General features: G+C 58.4%; 1 protein-coding gene across 1 annotated transcript in view; it reads right to left on the bottom strand.

The window, feature by feature from the left end:
• Positions 1-2,062: 2,062 nt before the first annotated feature.
• Positions 2,063-22,116, bottom strand: part of CSPG4 (chondroitin sulfate proteoglycan 4) — a 28,072-nt gene continuing 8,018 nt past the window's right edge. Inside the window, exons 2-10 of the mRNA XM_075714189.1 lie at positions 16,039-16,259; positions 11,293-14,874; positions 10,513-10,992; positions 9,879-10,055; positions 6,023-6,221; positions 5,690-5,824; positions 5,372-5,526; positions 4,318-4,501; positions 2,063-3,960 (exon numbers count right to left, since the gene is read on the bottom strand). Of these exons, the coding sequence (XP_075570304.1) occupies positions 2,063-3,960; positions 4,318-4,501; positions 5,372-5,526; positions 5,690-5,824; positions 6,023-6,221; positions 9,879-10,055; positions 10,513-10,992; positions 11,293-14,874; positions 16,039-16,259 (7,031 nt within the window). The remainder of the gene's footprint in view (positions 3,961-4,317; positions 4,502-5,371; positions 5,527-5,689; positions 5,825-6,022; positions 6,222-9,878; positions 10,056-10,512; positions 10,993-11,292; positions 14,875-16,038; positions 16,260-22,116) is intronic.

Raw genomic sequence — 22,116 nt, 5'->3', positions numbered from 1 at the left:
CCCAGGAAGTGGATGTTTCCCAGCAGTGGGAATACAACCACAAGCCTTAAAAATAACCTGCTTCGCTTTCAATGCTCCTTACAAAATAGGCCACGTTCCTTCTATTTAATCCCTGGGTGCGAGGCAAAAATCATTCGAAAGGAAAACACGACAGATGCTTCCGAGGGGGGCCCTCAGTGGATGCCACCGGCTTCCCTGCAAACCTCCATCCCTTGCTGGAGTGTATGTACTTAGCAAAGATAATAAATGTGCTCATTTGAATGTGACGGGGAAGGCACAGAGCTGGGGTTAATCTGGAAGAGGGAGGGAAGCAATGGCACTTCTTCTGCTCTTTGGGGAGAGGTTGTCCTGACCTTTTGGGAGTAGCACCGCCCTGGCAAGAGGTGTGGGCAGCCCAGTTGCACTGTCCCCATTTTACAGAGGGGAGAGGACGTGATTTGCCTCTGAGCAGAAGGAAACATCATTTTTTTCCCCCTCCGGATGGGGCAGGAGGAGGGTTTTGGAGGCGGGGAGGTTGCAGCAGGGATGGAGGCAGCAGTACGCAGGCTTGGCACCCATCAGCACAGGCTGCCTTGGGCCAAGAGGGCTCGGAGGTGCCGGGGCTGCCTCTGCTGTGCCCTGTCTCGCCCATGCCGTGGGGCAGGTCGGGGCTGGGGCACACATGGGCGGGGGGGGGACACACATGGCTGCCTGCCTGCACCCTGATGGCTGTGGGTGCCTGGCAGAATGTGCTGGCACCCACCAGCTGGAGCAGGGCAGGTGTGATTTACCGCTTGGCAAATGTTTGGCACCATAAATGCAGCCAGGAAAACTGCTAGCATGGTCCAAGCAAATATCATGGCTCTGCTGGAGCCTTGAAGTGGGACTATCCTGGGGTGCTGGTTTTGGGAGAGATTGTGCACTGACACTGGGGATGGATTTTACCCTGGGTGAGAGGGGTGCAAGTGTGATGCATCTCCTGTGGTCCCTGGAGGCTCAATTCAGCTTCCCATTGGTGTTGTGAGAGTGGGATGTGCCCTGTGATGAGCTTCCCAGCTGTAGCAATGCAGGGTATTATTGTTGGGACCCATCCGGAGCTCAGCGCTCAGTTTTTCCTCTGGTCTTCCTCAGATAATTTCTATTTAAGTTTTTAGACTCCAGGCTGGGGAAAATTTGAGCAAGAGCCCAGAATTTGGTCCATTACCTCCAAATGTCGCTAGGCAGCTCACTGGGCTTAAAACAGGCCTGGCAAGGAGTGGCGACATGAGGGAGATGGCTTACGAAAACTGTGATGCACCTCGGAAAAGGCACTTTATTCTGTTTACTTCTGCTGTACTGGAGTATACAGTGGAAAACCACGCTGGCTCTGGTTTTCCACTTCCTCTCTGGTTTCACACTACCCAGGTGAGCGCCTGCCATCCCTCCCTGCTGAGGGCATCCTACCTGTTGTGCAACCCCCCCGGGGCTCGGTGCAATCTGCTTTATGAAACACACAGCAAGCACGCAGAGAAAGAGTGAGGCGGGTTTTTTCCAAGTGGGTGGGGACTCTTTAAATTCCCCTGGCGTTGGCCACAGAGTTTTTTCCAAGCCTCTGCTCCAGTGTCTCAGCCCGCCTAGCCCTGGGGGATTTGGGCAGCTTCATCCCCAGCCTGACTCAGCCCAAGCCACTCCTCATCCTCCCTCGTGTGCCGAGAGCTGTGGCAAACACTCCTGTGGCAGTTGGTGCTGCCTATAGAGGAGACACCAATGGCTCGGTTGGGACTGGTGCCATCAGTCCCATCCAGCACTGTGGCCACCATTGGGTGGCCCAAATGAGCACCTGAAGTCAGTGATCCCCAGGGATGATCAGGCATTTTGCCTGCCCCCACTTGCCTATGCAGTGCCCCCCTCCCCTGCCCAAAGCCACCTGGAGATTTGGGGCTCCTGGGTGGGCTGGACCAGCAGCCCCCGTATCCCCAGGGTCCTCCTGCATCTGTGGGATGCCAGCTCCCAGGGAGGAGGAGGAGAGCCGGGAGGAGGTGGCCGGTGGTGCTCCGGGAGGGTCTGGACCCCCAGGTGGTCTCGTGCCCCCGTGCCGAGCCCTTCACACCCAATACTGGTTGTTTTTCAAGGGGGGGTTGGAAGTCCGGCAGTACTGGAGGAGCTCGGGGTCTGGTGGTGCCCCAGGACCCATGCCCTGGGGCGGGGGACCTGTGCCCTTGCCCTCCAGGGCATTGACAGTCGTTAGGGGGATGCCTTGGTTGGGGTCCGTCCTTCGGAAGGTCTCCTGGTCTGGCACGGCCCCATTCTTGGCCTTGGAGGAGGCTGTGCCCTGGACGTGGTGCTTCCCCGTCTTGTTGCGCTTGTGCAGGTAGAAGAGCAGGGGTAGGATGAGGGCCAGCAGGAGGAAGATGAGGCAGATGGGGATGATGATGCTGAACATGTTGGCCTCAATGAAGCTGAGGAAGGTGCCCCCCTCCGTGGGACTGGGGCTAGTGGTAGCACTGGGGCCCAGCCAGACAGTGGGGGGCATGCCCAGCTCACTGGCATTGGGGCTGCTCCATGCTGTGCCCTGGGGTGAGGGTGCCAGGGGGGCTGTGAGTAGGGTGACGCTGTAGGCTTTTGAGGCATTGTAGGGCTCAATGCTGTACCCCAGGGATGCCAGTGCTGGTGGCACGCTGTCAGCTGTCAGCTCAAAGATGAAGCTGTCACTCTGCAGGGGCTGGTCACTCTCCCCAGCGTCCAGCACCTCCAGCCCAACCAGCCCTTGCTCCAGCTCGCTCTGGCTAAAGGTCTCGATTGGGGTGGTGGGTTGTCCTGGGTCCCTGGAGACACTCACAAGACGGCTGCCATGGGGCGCCCTGTGGATCTTGAAGACTGGGATGCTCTTTGTGCGGTTGGCCAGCTCACTGGCGTCGAGGATGCTGGTGTCTAGGAGTGCCGTGGTGCCCTTGGGCCACACACTGCCTGGCTGAGCCTTCACCAAGGCGCGGACGGTCACGTTTACCACCCCGGTTCTGTTGGCTGCCCGTGACATGGCAAGGAACTGGAAGTTGTCCTCAGGAGAGGTGAGGCGGGTGAAGGTGAACATCACCTCCCCATGGTCCAGCTGCTTCTGCGAGAAGCCCCGCACCGGCTTTTGGTTGACCTGCACTTGGCCAAACCTTGGGTCCCTGGTGATCCTGTACAGCACATTGCCTGCCCCCAGCTGTGAGGCTCCCAGGAGGTGATGGTGAGACACCAAGGCCCTGTTCAGGTCTTGGGGCACCTCCAGTGGCACCGGGCTGGCAGCAGTGCTCACCGCAGGCAGCACCTCGATCTCCAGTGAGGTCAAGGTGGGCAGGTGGTGGCCATCAGAGAGGCTCAGGGCTAAGGACACTGGGGCATGGCTCCCAGTGGCAACAAACACCACGCGGCCTGTGTTGACATCTGCTTGGGTGAAGCGGTTGATGGGCTCCTGTGGGTTGCGTGCATTGGCCAGGTGGCCAGCAAGAGGTCTCTGGAGGACACTGTACACCACCTCCTCTGGGGACCCCGATGGGTCTGCCACGTCCAGGTACTCCTGGGACAAGGTCACCATGGAGCCTAGTGGGACCCGCAGCACTTCTTGCTGCTTTACCACCTGTGGTGGCTTGCTGCCGCTCCTGGTCACTGTTATATTGAAAGCTTCGGAGATGACCACCCCTTCCTGTGGAGGACGGATGGACTGCTGCACCCGGGGCCGAAGCCAAGCCTTAAATCTGAAATGGTCATCAGAGACACCATCTCCACCATGGGCATATGCCAGGCGCCCTGTGGCCAGGTCTGACTGGAGGAAGAATGGCCGTGACCGCTCCAGGGGCATACCAGCCACAAATAGCTGCCCATGAGCTGGCAGCTCTATCACCAGGAAGACAACATCATGTGCAGCCCTCTCAGGGGCCGGGATTTGGCTTAGGAGGTTGGAAGCATCCAGCACTGAGGTGCCTATCTTGGCCCGTTGAGCCATTGTGAGCTGGAGACCTGGGGGGACAAGGGAAAATGCAAAGGTCTGTCATCCCTAGGAAGAGCCAGGATCTGCTGGAGAGGAGAATGAGATATAGCAGAAAAAGGATTGCAAAGAAGTGGAGAGGGATGAGAATGCAACTGGCACCTATTCATTTGGTAAGAGGATGGAGGAAGGAGTTGCATAGAGAGCCAGCAAAAGGATGGATGCAGTTTTAGATGTTGCTTGACATGATATCAAAGCTTGCGCTTGGGTGGCTGTGGGAAATTGCACGGTGGTGTCTTCAGACAAACAAGCTCTCCCGAAGTTTGTGGGGGGATTGTACAAACTTCAGGAGAGCTTGTTTGTCCCTTGCTTCTCCCTTCCTTCTTTACCTGCATTTCTCCATAGCTGAGTTGAGCGCTGGGGACACCTGGCCTCGAAGGAGATCAGCACAAGGAGGATGAAGGAATCTGAGATGGTCATAGGAGCGACCACGCGGAAGCGGATGGCATCTTGGGTGAGCCAGAAGGGCTTCTCTGGCATCTCATGCTGGTAGAAAATCAACCCACTGTCCACCTAAAGTAAAAAAAACTCATTGAGCACTGCTAAATGGCAAAATAAATACTCAGAGTGGGTGATACCATGTGGGAGATGGGTGCATCTGTCTCATCCCTGGTGTTATGGGCACTGTAGCACTAGGGGGGACCTTGGTGATGCTGTGTTAGAGCCAATGTGTGCACCCTGAGCTCGTCTTGGCTGTAGGAAGGAGCAGCCAAGCCCTAATTAGGTAAGAAATGGGGATCATCACCAGCTATGGCATGGTAGCCACCATCGAGAGCTCATGGCACCTCTCTGCCGGGATGTTTCTGTCCAGCAGTTGGGGAAACTGAGGCTCAGAGGAAGGGCTGAGCTTGCCCAGCATCTTCATGAGTCAGGCCGAGCTGCCTCCGAGGGTGAGCACAGCATGGGGTAGCTTGCAGGGCGGGCAAACCTGTGTGCTTCTGATGGAGGGTTAGAAATAAGCCCTTCACCATGCTCTGCAAAAGCCTGGCTATGTAGGAGAAGCATGATAGCAATAATCTGCTTGGAGCTGGGGTGAAAGCATCATGTTTGGCTCTTGCCTTAGGCAGCAGCCAGGATATCTGGGTCTGCAGCAGGGAGGTAGCCTAAGAAAAGGGGATTACAACTCCCTGAGCCTCCCCCAGCACTAAATCCAAAGCTGGTGGCTGTGGTAAAGCCGGCGCTGGGGCGGCAGCTCTTAATCCCTCTTAGCAGCCACTGGCAGAGCTGGGAAAGTTACTGTGTGGCTGCAGCCTCGCTCTGCCTCCTGCCAGGGCTCAGGTGCCTCTGCCCATGGTGGCAGCAGGGTCGGGCTGGGACCCCTGGGCTGCAGTGGGGAGTGGTGAAGGGCTGTGCCTTGGGATCCTGGGGGAGGCAAAAGCTCACCTGGGCTTGGGTGAAGTTCCTGACTTCCTCCCCCTGGAAGGTGCTCAGCCTGCCCAGGCGTGGGGCTTGCTCGATGCTGTAATACAGAGTGGTGGAGCTGGCAGGGCTGTTGCTCACTGCCTGCAGGTTCTGGCTGGTGATGGGCTGCAGGGCACCTGGAAAACACATCCAGTACGGACTTTAATCCATCGCCTCGCCACCCGCCTGCAGCCTCTGCCACGGGCATCTCTTGGCAGTGCTTGGGCAGGGGGTGGTGGAAGGGTCCAAGGGCCTCGTTTGCCATCAAACTGGGAGGATGGGAAACATGCCTGTACCCACCTGGGCAGACAGTGAGGCTCTGCTTCTTGGCCAGGCTGATGACGGGCTCTCTCTGGGCCCTGATGAGGAAGAAGTGCCCGGGAGATAGGTTCTCGCCATCCCACAGGTCAAAGGCGAAGCCCCCATCCAGGGGCCCTGAGGAAAGCACAGAGCTGGGCATTTATGGGGGGCAAGGGGGCTGCAGCCCCCCATTAACCTGGCACAGTTTGGACCGGGGTGCTGTGTGATGGGGTTAGCACCTGCCTTGGTGGCACAGAGCTCCCCTCTGGTGGTGTCCCCTCCCTCGGGCTGGGGGTGACGCCAGGGGCCCGGGGCACCTCAGCACTGCCCTACCTTGGTGCACGAAGAGGACGAGGCCGTTGTTTATCTGAGCCTGGGTGAACTGCCGGACCTCAGCGCCAGGCGTGGACCTCAGCACAACCTTCCCGTTGGCTGGGGGCTGGATGGAGTAGGTCACCTCCTCCACCGGGGAGTCCTCGTCCTCAGCACTCAGGATGTGGGGGCTGATGGCAGCTGTGGCGCCTTCCCGCAGCTGGGGGATAGGGAGAGACTGTAATCCCCCTGGGATGCCCCCAGCACCTCTGTCCCCTTCCCCAGCCTGCTCCGGACCCCATCCCAGCTCAGACCGCTTCGCTGGGTGCCTGAGCACATCCCAGCCCAACAAGGGTGCTTTGTCTGTGTGCTGGCTGATGCCCTATCATCTGGTCTCTTCCCAGCCCTGCGTCACCCTGCACCGCTGCCGTGTCTGCCGGCACGTGCCGTGCTGCTGGGTCTGTGCATCTGCATGACATATGCAGGACAGAGGTGGGGGCTCACCACTCCACGCCTCAGTTTCCCCAAGTGCTGGAGATGGAAGGCGGCATGGTGCTGGTGCGGCTTGAGGGGCTGGGGTAGAGGCTGTGCCTTTGATGTGTCTCTCCCCATTGCTCTGCAGGAGAAGGGCTTTTTGTTTGGGTCCCTGAGCCCTGAACTCCCTGCACTACTGCTGTGTACGTGATGACTGCAGCCCCATCTCTCCCCAGCTGGGTGTTTCTCCTAGCTTGTGCTCCCAGCAAAGCACCCTTCCCACCGCCCCCTCACAAGGCTGCAGCGAGGCCAAGAGCAGACCCAGAAAACCTTCCAGGAATGACAAGTATGTGGCCAAGCTGAGGGCCACCCTGCAGCTTCTCAGGGCCATTTCCCCCAAACCAACAGTGCCCACCCATCCCCCGGGGACACTGCCACACCAAAGCCCTGGCATCTCCCCTCTCCAGCTGGAAGCAACAATTTTCTCCACTCCTAATCCTGTGCCATATCTCAGTCTCAGCAGACCACGGGGATGAATCCTGCACTGCCAGACAGGTTCTGCCCATGCTTCCCAGAGCTGCCTTTTGCCCTCAGGATGCCCCAAAATCACGGAGCGCATGGACCGAGCCTTCCCACAGCTCGTGCAGGGTGGAGGGGCAGGATGCGCTGCATCCCACAGCATCGCAAGCCTGGCCCGCATCCTGCAAACCCACAAGACAACACCCGGGCGCTGGAGGAGCTGCTCAGCTGGCCGTGTTGGGTTAGATGAGCTCTTTTCTGCTGTTTTCAGCTGGCCTAACCCAGAACATTTCTTGAGTGGGTGTGGGTGCCGACAGTGAAATTAATATCCCTCGGCAGTCCCCGTGGGATGGCGGGAGGCAGGCTCAAAAACACAGCTTTGGAGAGACGGGATGGGGGAAGTGCTGCCAGACACATGGCTGGTGTGAGAGCTGAAGCCCTCACCATGGGAGCTGCTGCTCTGTTGTGCATGCACCGAGGTTTTTGGGCTGCTCCCCGTCCCCAGCATCCACAGCCAGGTCACTTCAGTGCCTGGTGAATTGCAATTACACCTGGGGCTTGGTGCCAAGGAAACCACGGGACCTCTGCGTGGCCAAAGCCCCCAGAGGTGTTTGCAGGCAGGGGGGACTGGCAGCCCCAGAGCATCGCTGCCTGCTGGGGACGGGCACACGTGGTGGCTGGAGCGCCTTTGCTCGCCACCCAGAGACCCTGCCGCTGGCCTGACCTGCTTCGCCATGCTCCCCATCCTCTCTGAATTATTAAAGCCTTCTGCCTTGTTCCTGCTCTCGCTTACTTGGCTTATTATGTTTGCTCAGCCTCCGTGTCGCCTCTGCTCTCCAGGAGAGCGCACGGGGAGGCAGAGAAATAGCGCCGGGAGCATGGCCGTGTGTTCTAGTGCAGCAGTGGAAGCCTTTCTCTTGATGGCATCCAGCCATCCTTTCTCCTGATGCAACCCAAAAAGCTGCTTGGGGCAAATCTGCCTGGTCCTTTCCAGGGGGCTCCGCTTCAGGGTCTGAACCCTGCCCGTTGTCTCCCCAGCCCTGCGTGGACTCTGCACCCCTGGCGCTGGCAAGCGCAGGCAGCAGACGAAGGCTTTGTGCAATCTCTCTCCTGGACCCCGCCTGACCTTTAAACGCTGAAGTCATCTCTCGCCAGAGCACAAACACAGCAGGGCCGGGCCCCTCCTGAGCCCCGGGCTGCTTTAGCATTGCTCCTGCTCGCAGCAGGGAGCCTCTCCCAGCTCCAGAGCCCCTCCTGCAGGCAGCCGGGCGGCTGCGATTACCCCTCCCAGGGCCTGGGGGGATCCCAATGGAAAGGCGGATGGACTGCTGCCTCAGAGTTTATTTTGGGAGCTTTTTCTTTCTTTTCACCCTTTTTTTAGCATGGTGGCTGGGAGGGAAGGACACGCTTCCCTAAGTGCCTTCCAATCACTGGGCCAGTGGGCTGGCTAAACACAAGGCAGGGAGGGAGCCTCCTCCTCCCCTTGCACAGGGCCGCCTCTGTGCATCTGCCTGCGCCCTGGGCAGGATGCATGGCATGGGGGACACAGCTGCCTGCTCTGTCTGCTTCCCCCGCCTCGGGCCCACCCTGCCAGAGCCCGTGCAGAGCAGCCCTTTAGGGACGTGCTGGTCCTCAGCGAGCGGAGAGGACTTTCTATGCCACTGGAGTGGGCATAGGGGTCTGCCGTGGGCCCAGCAGCCCAGGGTAACCGTTCTTTGTCGGGAGTGCAGGATTTTGGCACAGCTGGGGCAGATTTTGGAGGTACCACTTAATGTGCTATAAGAGGGATTTGCTGGGAGCAGGTTAAGTTTCCTGGGCTGGGGGTGTAACTGAGGGCAGCATGGGCAGGCACAGAGCCAGGGCTGGCTGTAGATGGGGGCACCCCCCAGGCCTTGCTGGCAGCCTTGGCCCCTCTCCCCGCTTCTGGGTGGTGCCTGGCCCTGTGCAGGGCAGCCTGTACCCTTCCCTTTGGGCATCTCCTCCAGAGCCCAGGCTCCCGGACACCTTCCCAAAGCCACTGTGATGATCCTGGTGTGGTGATCCTGATGGAAGGAGCTGCTTTCCCTGCTGCCAGCCTAGGAAATCCCGGGATGGGTGAGGATAGCCTGGGGGGGTTGAGGGGAACGATCCTGCTGGGCTGGCACTCCTACAGGTCTTCTAATAATTTCTCTGCTGCAATTTTGCATTAGTGATCCTGAATGGGGCAGGGAGGTGTCTGAAACAGCAGGTCGGCCTTCCAGCAGCAGGTGAGACCTATCTGCTTCTGACTTACGGGCATTAGCCCATATCAGTAATCTCATGCACTGCATGCTGCTGCAGAGGGGATAGGAAACCTGGGTATAAGGACAGGTGTGAAGGCTGCCTAAATAATTATTTCCAATCTGTGCTGATGAGACTTGGGCAAGCTGTTCTTCGTGCTCCCAAGAATTACTCTGGGACCTGGGGAAGGGCAAGCAGGGTGCCCGTCCGCAGAAGGGTGGAGGTGAGGAGCCGCTGCCCGCCTGCCTGCCAGCAGGCAGCTGCCTGCCGCCGTGGCAGCCCGGCGCCGCCGAGCACATCGTGCGAGCGGACGGCGCGGTGCTGCGGGGCGATGCTCCCATCTTGCGGACGGTTTCAGCATCGGCGGCGGGGAGGGACAGCCCGGTCTCCACCTCCTGCAAAGCCTCGCCCCTTTGGGAAACCCCCTCCCTTCCCTGGAGCCCATCGCCTGCCTCCGATCTGCACCCCAGCTCTGCTGTGCCCGAATTCCCGGGGGTGCGTGACCAGGCTCGGAGTGGGTCCCGTGGGGTCCCCACGCTGGGCTGGCCAGCCCCGGGGTGTCCTAGCGCTGAGCACCCAGGGCCCGCTGGGGTGGCTGCCCGTCCCCGTGGCATCCCACTCTCACCTGCAGCCCGGCGTTGACCCGCAGCCGCGGCCCCTTGGAGCTGCGGGGCAGGATGGTGATGAAGAGCGTCCTGGGCTGGCTCTGCCGGTCCATCTCGGAGGCGTTGGCCAGGAGGGTGAAGCTGTCGGCCTGGGCCCGGGGGCCGTCCTGCCTGTACTGGATCTGCTTGTTCTCCACCTGAGGGGCAGGGGCTGGGTGACCCTCCTGGGAGGACATGGGCCACCAGCCCTGCTGAGGAGGGGACCTGTGCACCAGCCTGGGAGGAAGGAGGGAGCTGGGCACCTACCACTTGCTCTGCAGCATCCCTGCGGGATGGATCCAGCACAAAGAGGGAGCGGGATCCCCATGGGAAGCAGACCTGGAGCCCAGCCTGGGTGCTCTGCCTGCATTCCCACCCTGTATCCCCAGGGACATTTAAACACACCTTGGGGGTTTATGTGTTCCCTGTCCGCAGGGCAAACCCGCCACCCCAAACCCCACCATCCTGAGGGCAAATAGCTCTGCTGGGGAGAAGAGCCCCGCAGTCCTCCCCAGCCTCCCAGTGCCGCTGGGGGCTGGAGCCCGCCCCCAGGCTCTTCCCAAATCCCCTGGGAAAGCAGCGTGGTGGGCAAGCGGGCACCCTTGGCTGCTCTACCTCACTCCAGGTGAAGCTGTGCAGCCCGCCGTCCTCGGGCCGCTCGCTGTTCAGGAGGGTGCCAAACCGGGGGGGCTCGAGCACCTTGAACTCCATGCCGAGAGCTGTGAAGTAGGCGTTGGGGATGTTGAGGGTGCCCGTGGAGAGGGTGACAGAGCCACCTCCCAGCACTGTGATGTTGTGGACATCCAGGGGGATGGTGATGGGGAGCACGGTCAGGCTCACCACCACCCCTTCCAGCGGGTCTGCACTGCTGGCCGTGATGTCCACAACAAACCGGTCATGGTCCTCCTCTGGCTTGGAGTGGAGGTAGAGGACTCTGCCGTTGTTGATGTCTTCCTGGGTGAAGGACTGGATGGGGTCCAGGCTGGGCTGCTCGTTTGAGTCTTGGCCATGCTGAAGCATCGCCAGGAAGCCGGAGGCCGGGGGACTGCTCACCAGGTAGACTATGTCTTGGGGAGGGATTTCTTCGTGGGTCACCTGGGAGTACGGGCGAGACAAGGCATGAGTAGGGATCTGGTGCGTGTAAGGCTGGGCTGCTCCACAGCCCACCACTGTGCAATCCCTCAAGGCTTTGCTGTGGGATGAGCTGCAAGAGTGCCCTTCTTGCTGAGGCTATGCCTGAACCCTGCCTCTACCCCTGGGCAAAGACTGACATAGGCACAAGCCCCTTGCTCTGGGCAGGTGGAAGTAAAATGGAGTGCCACCAGTGGCTGTCCTGGTTTGGTGGTCAGGGAAGTAATGCTGGCTTAGGGAATGACTAGAGAAGGGGATACTCACCAGTAAGTACTCCTCCTTGATCCCAGCCGCTTCCCCCTGGAAGACGTGGATCTCCTTGTGGTTGACTATGCGCAGGGGGCTGGGATGGGTGCCCAAGAACACGCTGATGGCCAATGTGTCCTCCACCGCCACCTCGTTCGCTTCTACAGTGAACTGGAGCTCATCCCGGGTGTTCCTGCTCCCGTTGTGGTGGTAGGAGATCTCTCCTGCTAGCAGGTCCCTCTGGGAGAAGGCCATGACTGGCTGCTCCCCTCTCAGCACAGTCCCCCACCTTGGGGGGGTCGTTATCAGGAACCGTATCTCTTCATCTGACCTGATGTCCATGTTGGTCTCCAGGCTGAGGACAGAGGAGTCAATACTACCTCGGCTGCCTTGGTGGATGACTAGACCGGTGTTGTTGACTATTTTGATGTAGGGGTCTGATGCCTGTACTTCCAGGAGGGCTGTGGTTTGGTGAAGACCATCTGAGACCTGTAGCTGGATCCAGCCCCGGTCAGCCCCTGAATGGACAAAGAGGATCTTCTTCTTCCTCAAGTCATCCTGTGTGAACCGATAGACCTGGTGGCTTCTGTCATCAACAGACACAATGCTGCCAAACAAAATGTCCTTCCTTGCCAGCACTAGCTGTGTGTCGGAGAAGCCAGAGTCCTTGTCAGTGAAGGCGATGTCATCTGTCGTCAGCAGGTGCTGCCCATTGCGCACCACATTGAAGACCTTGTTCACCACCTGGACTGGGGTGTGGTCATTGACGGGTTGGATGGAGACCCTGAAAACACCTCTCACCTCCTCCGCATCAGGCTCAGCGCTGCCCTCACCCTGCCTGATCGCTACAAAGGGGATGTCGTCCTCCAGTGTCTCGGAGTCATCGTGCTGGTACAGCAGCCGGCGGTGGAGGATGTCATCGTTGGTGAACTCTGTGATCTCCTCTCTAGAGGCCCAGCCATGGGATGTAGCCCAGGCCAGCCTCCCATGTGCTGGCCCCTCAATCACTTCATAGAGGTAGTCCATGCTGTTCATGCTCTGTACAAACAAGTGGTCCTTGGAGATGATGGCTTGCCCCCCTTCTGGCACAGTCAGGAGGACGTTGGTCAGGGCTGGTGCGTCAGGGTCCCCACCAATGCTGATTGTGTAGGTATAGACAGGAGAGTGCTGCTCGCCAGCATGGACACGAAACTGGAAGGTGTCCTCTGCTTGCTGAGAGTTCCTGATGGTTGAGCTGTAGCTCAGGTGGTTTCTTTGCAGGTCATCTTGGGTAAATCCAAAACCCTCGGTCAGCCTGTTGCCGAGCAGCTCCAGGTTTCCCTTTTTGGGAGCCTGGATTATCATGTAGTGGAAGGGGACTGGGGCAGAGTTTGGATCTTCCAACATTGCCTCCAACTCCTTACTGGTGATATTTCTGTGCCGCTTGTTCTTCATCTGGAGGGGGACCATGGTCCTCATCTTAATGGTGGCTCTTTTAATCCTTATGAGAAAGGTGTTGTTTTGCAAGATCTTCTGCCCAACCTGGACTTCGAATCTCAGCTTCTCCACAACATCTTCCAGCCAGTGATCCGAGTCTGTGCTAAAATACTGGATGCGCCCTTGCTCCAGGTCTTGCTGGTGGAAGGACTCGACTTTTTTCCATTCCCCTCCCACACTCCCTTGCTTCTGGACCTCACCATACCTTAGGGGCTCTGTGAGGACATACAGGATGGCGACCCGTTGTTTCACGGCATTTGTCTCCACTGACAGGTTGGCTGTGGTAATGCGTGCAGCCCCTCCTTGGGAGATGGAGAGGCCAGTGTTGTTGTGCAGGCGGATGTCAGGGTCAATGGCGAGGATCCTCAGGGTGGCAATGGGGCTTGGGACTGTGCCATCGCTCACCTGCAAGGTGAGCTGTAAGTTTGTCCCACCCTGGTGCACATAGACTACGTTTCCTGCTTCCAGGTCGCTGCAGGAGAACTCTTCGATGGGCACGCCAGGGTGGAAGTCGTACTCCACATAACCTTCTTCCATCTGCTGGCCACCACGCAGTTGGAATTCGAGGTCGTCACAGGATGTGTCATCATCTAGGACCTGCAGGATGTCTGTGGTCAGGTGTTTCCGTGTGTGCTTTAGGACTGTCATGTGGTTCCCATGGGGAAAGATCACCTGTGGGGCATCATTGATGGGGTTGATCATGATGGGCAGCAGGTACATCTGCCCCTGCCGCAAACACTCTGGGATCCCTTGCTGGGCAGTCACTGTCACCTCCAGCATCAGCTGGTCCATGGGCCCTTCAGAGCCATCGTGGACGTATCTGACTTTCCGATTCACAATGTCCAACAAGGTGAACTTCCTTCTGCTCCTGGACCCAGGAATGTCCAGCTCCAGCTGGCCGTGCCTAGGGTCATTGGTGATGCTAAAGAGTATTTGGGATTGCCGGATGTTTGCAAGGCTCAAATCTACTGTTGGCTGGGCGTGTTTCCACTCCAGATAGGCCATGCCCCCTTCAGAGACGATGATGGGGCTGATGTGCAGCAGCCTGCTGATGTTGGCGAAGGCAGGTGGGAAGCTGTTGTCTGGCTGGCATGGTTCCACCACCAGGCCTGGTGCTCCTGACCAGACATCTGGAGATGGGGAGGTGGGTGCCTCATCCTGCTCATACACCTCGTCATAGTCCCAGTAGTGCTCCTGCTTTCCACAGCCTGATGTGATGCCCGATGTGATCACGGCATCTTGCAGACTCATCCTCTGCAGGTTTATCCGCAGGTCCTCCAAGCAGCCAACAAATGAGTTGTTGGTCATGGTCCACACAGAGGTGAAAGCAAGATGGTGCTCCCTCAGCCTTTGCAAAGCTTTTTCATTCATACCTCCAATGAAGAGGTGTCCCTGAAGGTCCAGGTAGTTGTTGATGCCCCGGTTGGACGTGGATGAGGCGTAGTAATCAATCAGGATCTCAAACTTGTGGATGTCCGTGTAGACTTTGACATAGTGCTGCTGCTCATCACTGATGAAGACGTTGTTGTGCAGGACAATGATGCCGTTCCCCTTCTCAACAAACCCTCTCAGGCGCCCATTGGAGATCTCCAGGTAGAAGAAGTCATTCTCCAGCCCTGCGTGGTAGATGAGGGGTGCCTGGGTGATGCTTGTTGTTATCACAAATTCAATGGTTGCTTCCTCCCTTGCATCCCACATGGGAAACGCAATGTAGGAGTGTGGCCCCAGGAACCCAAAGGGGTCCTCGGGGTCTGCAGAGAACTGCGTGCTGCACCCTTCCTGGACCTGGTGGAAGATCTTGGAGCTGCCGTCAGAGGACAATGGGGAGAGGACATCCAGGCCATTGAATGTCACTAAGTGGAGGCAACCTCTGAAGGGTGAGCTGGCCTTGGCGAGGTATGGCAGGTCAAGGCTGCCTGTCCCACCAGCATAGAGGCCGTACTGGATGTCCAGCTCCCGTACAGGTCCTGTGATGTCCACGGAGCTGTTGAAGAGGCCGTCGATGGTCAGCATCATCCTGCCATCTTCCACCAGCAGCTCCACATCATGCACCACTAGGTTATTGAGCTGCAGCTCTGCTGGGGACTGCAGCATCACCTCTTCTGAGCCCAGCTGCAGCCTGGCCTGCAGGGAAGGACATGGAAAGTGCTCAGCTCAAGCAAGGTGTTATCTGCAGCACAGGAGACACTCCACCTATCAGAAATACCCACTGAAGTGTGGACTGTTCCTGGGGGCTCACAAGTGTTTTGGTCCCTCTGTTTACTACTGTTCATCCTGCCCTCTTCCTCCTCTGTGCATGTTCTTCCCTCCCCAGATAGATACCCCTGTGGGCATGCCTTCTGTCCTGCTCTCTGAATTTCTCTCCTTTTTCACTCTTTCTCAGCAAACTCCAGTCTCAAGGCTATTTCCCTGGGGTCCTCCATCTCCCAGTCCCGCTGCCCCACTGCTGGGCTTTCCCTCTCCCCCCATGGAGGAGCCCTGCCAGATGCTGGCTCCTCTTTCCCTGCTCCAACCTGCCTGTTGCCCTTCATCCCTGCAGCCTGGGCTGCTTCCAGCCCTTGCCCTGGGAACAGGCAGGGGAAATAGCAGGCTTTGCTCCCCGCAAGCAGCAGCCTGGAGCCTGCCTAAGTAGAGGGTTAGCTGATGGACCCTGAGACACACGGTCTGCATTAGGGAGACCTCTGGCCAGCTGCTTGCTTGCTCTCCTGCTTTGGTTTAGATGTGGTTGGTGGCCCAGCCCAGGCTGCAGGAGAGGTGGGGTGTGTGCCTTGGGTGCTCCCTGCTCTTTTCCTTCATGGTGGATGCCAACACCACAACCACAAGAGGGAATTTTGTTCTTCTGTCCCTTCCCATGCCCCAGTTGGGCTTGGCCCACGGTGGGATGGGGGAGTCTGCTGATGGAAACCTCTCCTTTCTCTGGATCCTCTCGGCTTATCCCTTCTCTTCACTAACCCCTTGCACCCTGAGGGTGCTGTGCACCATGTCTGACTGCAATGTTCATGGGGTGCCAGTGTTTGGGTGTCTCCATCATGCTCCTCAGTATCACTGTAGGCAGTGGGTAAGGACCTTCCCAGCTGGAGCCTGTTTCTCTGTATTTAACTGATTCTCCCAAGATTGTGTCCACCCCCTTCTTAAACTTTTTAACATTCCCTGGCAGGGGTCTTGACAGCTCAGCTGTCCGGGCTTGTATCTGGCCCCATGGGCTGCTGCTTTCAGGTGCTGCCCCTTCATCCTTGCACTGAATGAAGCCCTGACACATAGACCCTAGCCTGCGGGGGGGGTGCTGACCTGCAGGGTGCCGGCTTGCAGCTGGAGCAGCAGGTGGTCGGGCTGGCCAGCGGCCAGGAAGAGCAGCCCGCTCCCCTGGCTGGTGTAAAGCTGCAGGTGGAGCCGCACCGTGTGAGAAGCATCCGCCAGCGGCATCTCCACGAAGCTGTCCCCGAAGAAAGAGGCTGGGGAGAAAAGAGAGAGGGTCAGGGAGGGAAGGACACCCCCGCCACAAGCCCTGTCTGCATGGGTGCTGTGAATCTGGAGCCCCCTGAGCCTGTCTATCAGTCCTTGCCCTCCTGGGCTCCCCGTTTGTCCTGTGACAGGGTGCTGGAGCCCCGCAGCCTGGAAAGACCCTCAGGGGAGTCTGTTTTTTGATTTTCCTAGGGGAAGGAGTTTCTAGGGGCTGGGTGTGTGGAGGCAGAGGCTGTGTTTCTCCTTGCACATACAGCATTTAGAGGAACCTTCCTCCATGTCACGTGGTTAGGGCAGATGCAGTAGCACCTATCATCAGGCTGAGTTCCTGAGCATTAGGAGGCAAGACATTACCCTAATGAGTCTTTCCCACTTCTGCCACAGCTGTCTCCCTTTGGAGCAATACGAACCCTTCCAGTGGTGGCTGTGTTATGCCTTGGCTGGATGCCCCGGCTGGTGCCAATCACTGCTGAACTCTCTGATGCTGTATGGGAGCCCCCGGGATGCCACTGGGTGAGCCAACACCATGTTCTGCCCTTCTCCCTATTTTACATGGCTTTCTAAAAGCTCTTCATGTCATCCAAGCATTGCTGATGTTCACCCTGAAGGTGGCTGCTCCGTCAGTGCTGGAGGAACAAATGCGTGTGCCTGTGATCCATATGTGGATGTGAGACTGTACGGAAACCTCAGCTCAAACAGGGTGCCTGAAGCTGCAACTGGAACGTGTTCAACACCCAGTATACATCAGCCTTGCAGGAACTCAGTGCAATGGCATGTGGTCATGAAATGAAAGACTGTGTCACAGGGCATATGTGGGAGAGGGCAGAATTAAAAACACAGGGAGTGGCAAGGCTTAATTTTACAGTGCTTATACTTTTTTGCTGGCTCAGTGCACATTAAATGTGTGTGTCTGCGATGCACTGCCACCCATTCTGGTTAGCTCCAGAGCAACTCATGGCAAAATTAACTCTGTGCTTGCAGGGCAAGGCATAAACACTCAGAAGACCTGTAAGTTGTAAATATTTGGGGACGATATGTCGGGGGGGTGTGTGTGGGTGAACATGCGTATTTTCAGTTCATATGTAGTCACAGTCCGTAAAGCCCGCTGTGCTCGAGTTTATACGTGCGGAGCTTGCCTGCTATACTTCACTATTGCACTTTTTGTCATCAGACCCATGCTTGGGTTTGGGGTCCCACGTGCAGTTTGCTGAGGTGCCATGCGACAACAAGGATGAGGCTTGGGCTTCTCCCAGGGTCCCAGCCCAGCCCCTGCTCTCTTTTGGAGGAGGCAGGGATGGAGGTTGGGTGCTGGGATGAAACCAGCCTCCTGTATGACGAAGTCTGGGTGTAAACACCCATGTGTGCTCTTACAGCTGCTTTTTTTCCTATTGCCCAAATTTCTGTGGGGCTGACCAGGGTGGGAATGGGCAGGAATTGGGCAGGGTCACCCTGCTCCAGCAGGCAGGCTTTGCTCATGGGGTGGTGCAGCAAGTGAAAACCCAACAACAAGCAGCCACAGTCACGGAGGGTTTGAAACAAGCCCATCATTAGAGGTGACAGTGAGAGTTTGCCTGGCATGGGCAGAGTTGGAGCGCTCTGCTTTGGCTTTTTGCATTTTCTTCTGAGCTGAGCTCTGCAGTGTCCTGCATAGAGGATGCTCTTCTGAGCCTTTCAGGGACAGAGAAGACTCCTTGCCCACACCCCATGAAAAATCATTTCCTGCCGCTGGCAGCAGAGAAAATACCTTGGCTTTCTCCTGGGGTCTGGGAGAATAATGCGTGTGTTGCAAGGACCGTCACCCCACCCGCTCTGCGCAGGGAAGAAATGGCAGCATGGAAATATCTAGTGCTTGCTTCAATACTAAGCCCTTTGCTCAGCCCAGGGCAGGGCTTCCAGCGTGCCTTACTCAAGCCTGCTCATTTCCTGGCCCTCGTGCCTGCAGTTGGCATGGGGCACTTTGGCTTCCTTGTCCTCTTCGGCCTAGCCGAAGTGACTCAGAGGAGGTTTGCTATTCTTCGCACGGCCGTGAAGGGCTCTGTCCTCTCCTGACCTGCTCCCTCTTTCCAGTGGTCCTTGCAAAACCAGCCAGCCCCGGCATGCCTTGCTTGATGGACAAGGGTGGTGGGTGCTCTGCCAGGCGCTGCCTGGGGCTCTCGGCACCACCTTGTCCTAGCATTTGGTGAGCAGGAATGACGCAGCACATTGCAAAAGGGAATCTTCCTCTCCTTCCTTGCACAGACACAGGCGGCCATGCTCGGGCCCTAGCAAGGCATGCACACATGCATGCAATATATTGTGGACCCTGGAGACATCGCATGCACGTTATGTGCTGGCTCCTGTCGAGGTTCCCCCATGTGTGCATGCTCTGTGCTCCAGCTCCCACCAGGATTTTGCTACGTTTCGGTTTTGTGGCTTCGCCTAATCCCAAAAACATGCTCTTCAGATGGGCACTGAGAAGCTGCTCTCATGGGGAGGGAAAGCTTTGCTGGGGCCGGACCCACCAGCAGCTCCTCTGGCAGCCCAGGGGCCAGGCAGCATCTCCCATAGGAGCTGGCGATCATGTTTGGGGGCTGGAGGAGCCGGTCCAGCACAGCCGGCCTGTTTTCCAGTGTGACAAAGGGCAGCAGCTCCTGCAGCCAGCACATTTTGTCCCGCCTCCATTCTCCCGAAGCTGCCAGAGATGTTTTTCTTCTCTTTCTCTCATAAAATACTACCAATAAAGTTACCAAAAGCGCAGATGCCCAGGGGAATGAAGCTGTTTGCTGGGGGAGGGAGGAGGGACCCTTGCCCAGCTCCAAGAGGTGCTGGGTTTTTTCTCCAGCAGCAGAGCAGTGTGAATTACTGCTGTTTGTCTTCCCAAATTCCTGCTTTATTTCAGGGCCGCTCTGCTCCTCTACTCTGCAGCCCAGCTAGGATGCGAAAGCCACTCGACCTGTGGCATTTCTCTTTCACAAGAGACTTGCAGCTTTTCACCTTCTTCTCCTCTCTTCCTTACCCTCCACATTGCAAAAGATGCAGAAAATGTGGCTTGCTGGATTTTTGGGGTCTTTTTCAAATGCATTTCACCCTGGAGGAGCCTTCGCGGCACAGGGTGCACCACCCCGATTGATCACTTGGACGGTGGCTCCAATTTGGGCATGCAAGGAGAGGGCAGGGACCCCCCCTGGGTATCCAGCCATGTCTGTGGGCTGGCTGCAGCTCAGCATCCCGGCATCACCCCCATTCAGATGCACTCCCGTGGCCCAAAACCACCTTTTGCAGGTGATCTAAGGGTGCCACAATCATGCCACAGGCATGTCGTGACCCAAGCTGAGCCTCATCCCTGGATAGGGATGCCCGAGCTGGCCCTCCCTCCCCTGTCCTGGGGACCACTGGGTCTCCACATCCTGGCCATGGGTCCGGGTGGGCACCCTGGCTGTCCTGCTTACCCCGGCTAAAATTAATTGATGTTCCCAGCTCACCATGTACTGCAGGAAATCGCTGCCCCTGCCTTGCCAGGCCGATGGAAAGGCGTTGCTGAGGCAAGAAGGGCCTCAGTCACAGTTTCCAAGCAGCCGGCCAGCAGCCAGCAGATTATAGGCTGCAGTGTCATTTGGTTTTTTTTTTTTTTTTTTGCATTGAAAAAAAACCCAAGACGAGCCAAAAACTCTGAGCAAGGGGCTGGGAGCGAGGCCCCAGGCGTGCTCGGCTCCTCCCGGGGCCAGCGAACAAGTGAGGGCTCTGTGTGAGCCGGCGCTGCCCCGGCACCCGTCCCAGCACCCGCCCCAGCCTCCGGCCACGCGCCGGGTCCGGGACTTCTTGGCCCTCTCTGTCTGCTCCTCCAGTTGAAAACACAGCAGTTTTGGCCTCTCCAATTACTGTTTTTTGGTGTTCAGGGAGTTTTTTGGCACCCTAGCCCCTGACTGAGCCGACTCCGGCAGCCCGGGGAGCAGAGCCTGGTGCTGGGAGGCACTGCGGGGGGGAAGGGATCCCTGTCTGCCCCGGGGGCTCCGGGCTGGGGGGATCCCGGAGTGCTCTGGGGCTCAGCGGGGCTGGTTTGGGCTCTCCTCCATGTTTTAACATCTCAGCACATAAACTTCTCGCACCTCCTTCCCAGCACGTAGGAGGACAGAGGAGCCAACTCCCAGCCCCAGCAAGGCAAAGCACTTGCAAAGCTCAGCACGAGAGTTTGGAGAGCAAACCGGTGCCGGACGCAAGGATTTTTCGGAGTGGGGAGACATCTCCTGAGTGTGCAGGGGGAAATGTGAGCTGGTGGATGGATGCCTTCCCGCCCACAGGCTCCTACCCCAGCTTGCGGCATCCCCAGGCCTGCCGGTGGGACAGCTGGATGCATTTTGGGGTGTGCATGAGGAGGTGCATGGGGGACACAAACGAGTCCCCGAGGGGCTGCAGGGACTCCTGTAGCTCTGCCCTGAGGAGGATGCTGACGCCGAGGAGGAAGGAGCAGAGCAAACCCTGCCTGGGGAGAGGGGGCACAGCGCCGGGGAGGGGCTGGCCGCTCAACAAGGCTTCATTCAGGCTGTGGTGGGGGGCAGGTGGGGGCCAGGGCTGGTGGCCTGTGTGTGTTTGCAGGGAGAGGACTGGAATTCATTAAAGCAGCTCTTCAATTACTGGAGCGGGTGCCAGGAGAGCCCCGTGCAGACACACGCGCCCCCCTGAAAGGCTTTCTGTGTTCGCAGCCACTTCCCGCCCCGGCCACACCGGTTTTCTGACGGTGGAAAAACAGCCGGGGAGTGAAGGCTCCTTGTTGCCCGAACAGCCCCGGGCTTGTGCGGCTGCTGGTGCAGCCCAGCCCGCCGGCTGCCCTCCTTCCCGCCCGCTGGCCGATGCCAACAAGCAGCCCCTGTGTCTGCAGCGTGCCCGGTGCTGCTGAACCCCCACCACCGGCATGGGGTGCTGCCGAGGCGCCCCATGGCCAGCCTGGTGCAGCCCTCCTCTGCGGCGTCAGGAGCTTGTTTCGAGGCCCTCTGAGTTGTTTGGTTTTTTTTTTTTATTTTAATGACTTTATAAGGTAGCAAGCTCGGCCGTCGCCAGCCGCGCTGCGCTGCGCCCACCCGCTGTGCAAACACCGGAGGGGCTGGAGAGATGCAAACACTGGAAAGGCTTGGGGGCAGCCGCCCAGCCCTGGGGATGCTGCTTGCAGCTTGAACCCCTCCTGGTTCCCCCCGCAGCATGTGCATGATCTCCTGTCCCCACTCCCAGCGCAGGCAGGGTGGGCAGGACCAGCCCTCCTGCCTCCGCCGTGGGTGGCCCCCGGCTTCAGGATCCCTAATCCTGAGCCTGGCTCTGCGATGCCTGAGGGGACCCGTGGCTCCCCGTGCCCTGGCTGCATCCCGGGAGGTGGCAGGGCTGGGCTGTGCCCCCGTCCCTGTGCAGGGTGGAGGGGCCAGGGGAGAAAGGGATCCAATGGGCTTTCTGAGAAAGGCTTCATTATGTTACACATTCCCTTCGTTTTATGACGTGGTTTTATTTATGGCTGGGGAAGGAAATGAGCAGCTTGTGAGGCAGGCTAAGGCAAACACAGCCACTATGGAGCGGCCCTCGGGTTTGGCTGGGGCTTTGCTGGGAGGAGGGGGTGCTGGGTGGAGGACTGGGGGGGCTGCTGCCTTCAGGCGCGCCCAGAGTCCCGAGCGGGTGCCTGGGTGCAGCAGGAGGGCTGAGTGCCCGTCCGGGTCTCCACAGCGAGGAAATCGCAGTGCAATGCAGACATGTCGCATGTGAGCCGGTCTTGGGCTGCAGCGATGGCATCCAAGCCTGGTGGGGACCTTGGGGACACCCTGCGGTCCCCCTCATGCTGGCAGGACCCTCCCCTGCAGGCAGCACGGGGCTGCCTCCAGGGTAGACTCAGGCACTTGGGACAGGGCAGAGCCAGCCCAGCAAACAGCCCCTGCCGTGGGAGAAGCC

Source organism: Pelecanus crispus, chromosome 7, assembly GCF_030463565.1.
Source record: "Pelecanus crispus isolate bPelCri1 chromosome 7, bPelCri1.pri, whole genome shotgun sequence".
Classification (NCBI taxonomy): Eukaryota; Metazoa; Chordata; class Aves; order Pelecaniformes; family Pelecanidae; genus Pelecanus; species Pelecanus crispus.
This window is presented reverse-complemented; position numbering and strand designations above follow the sequence as displayed.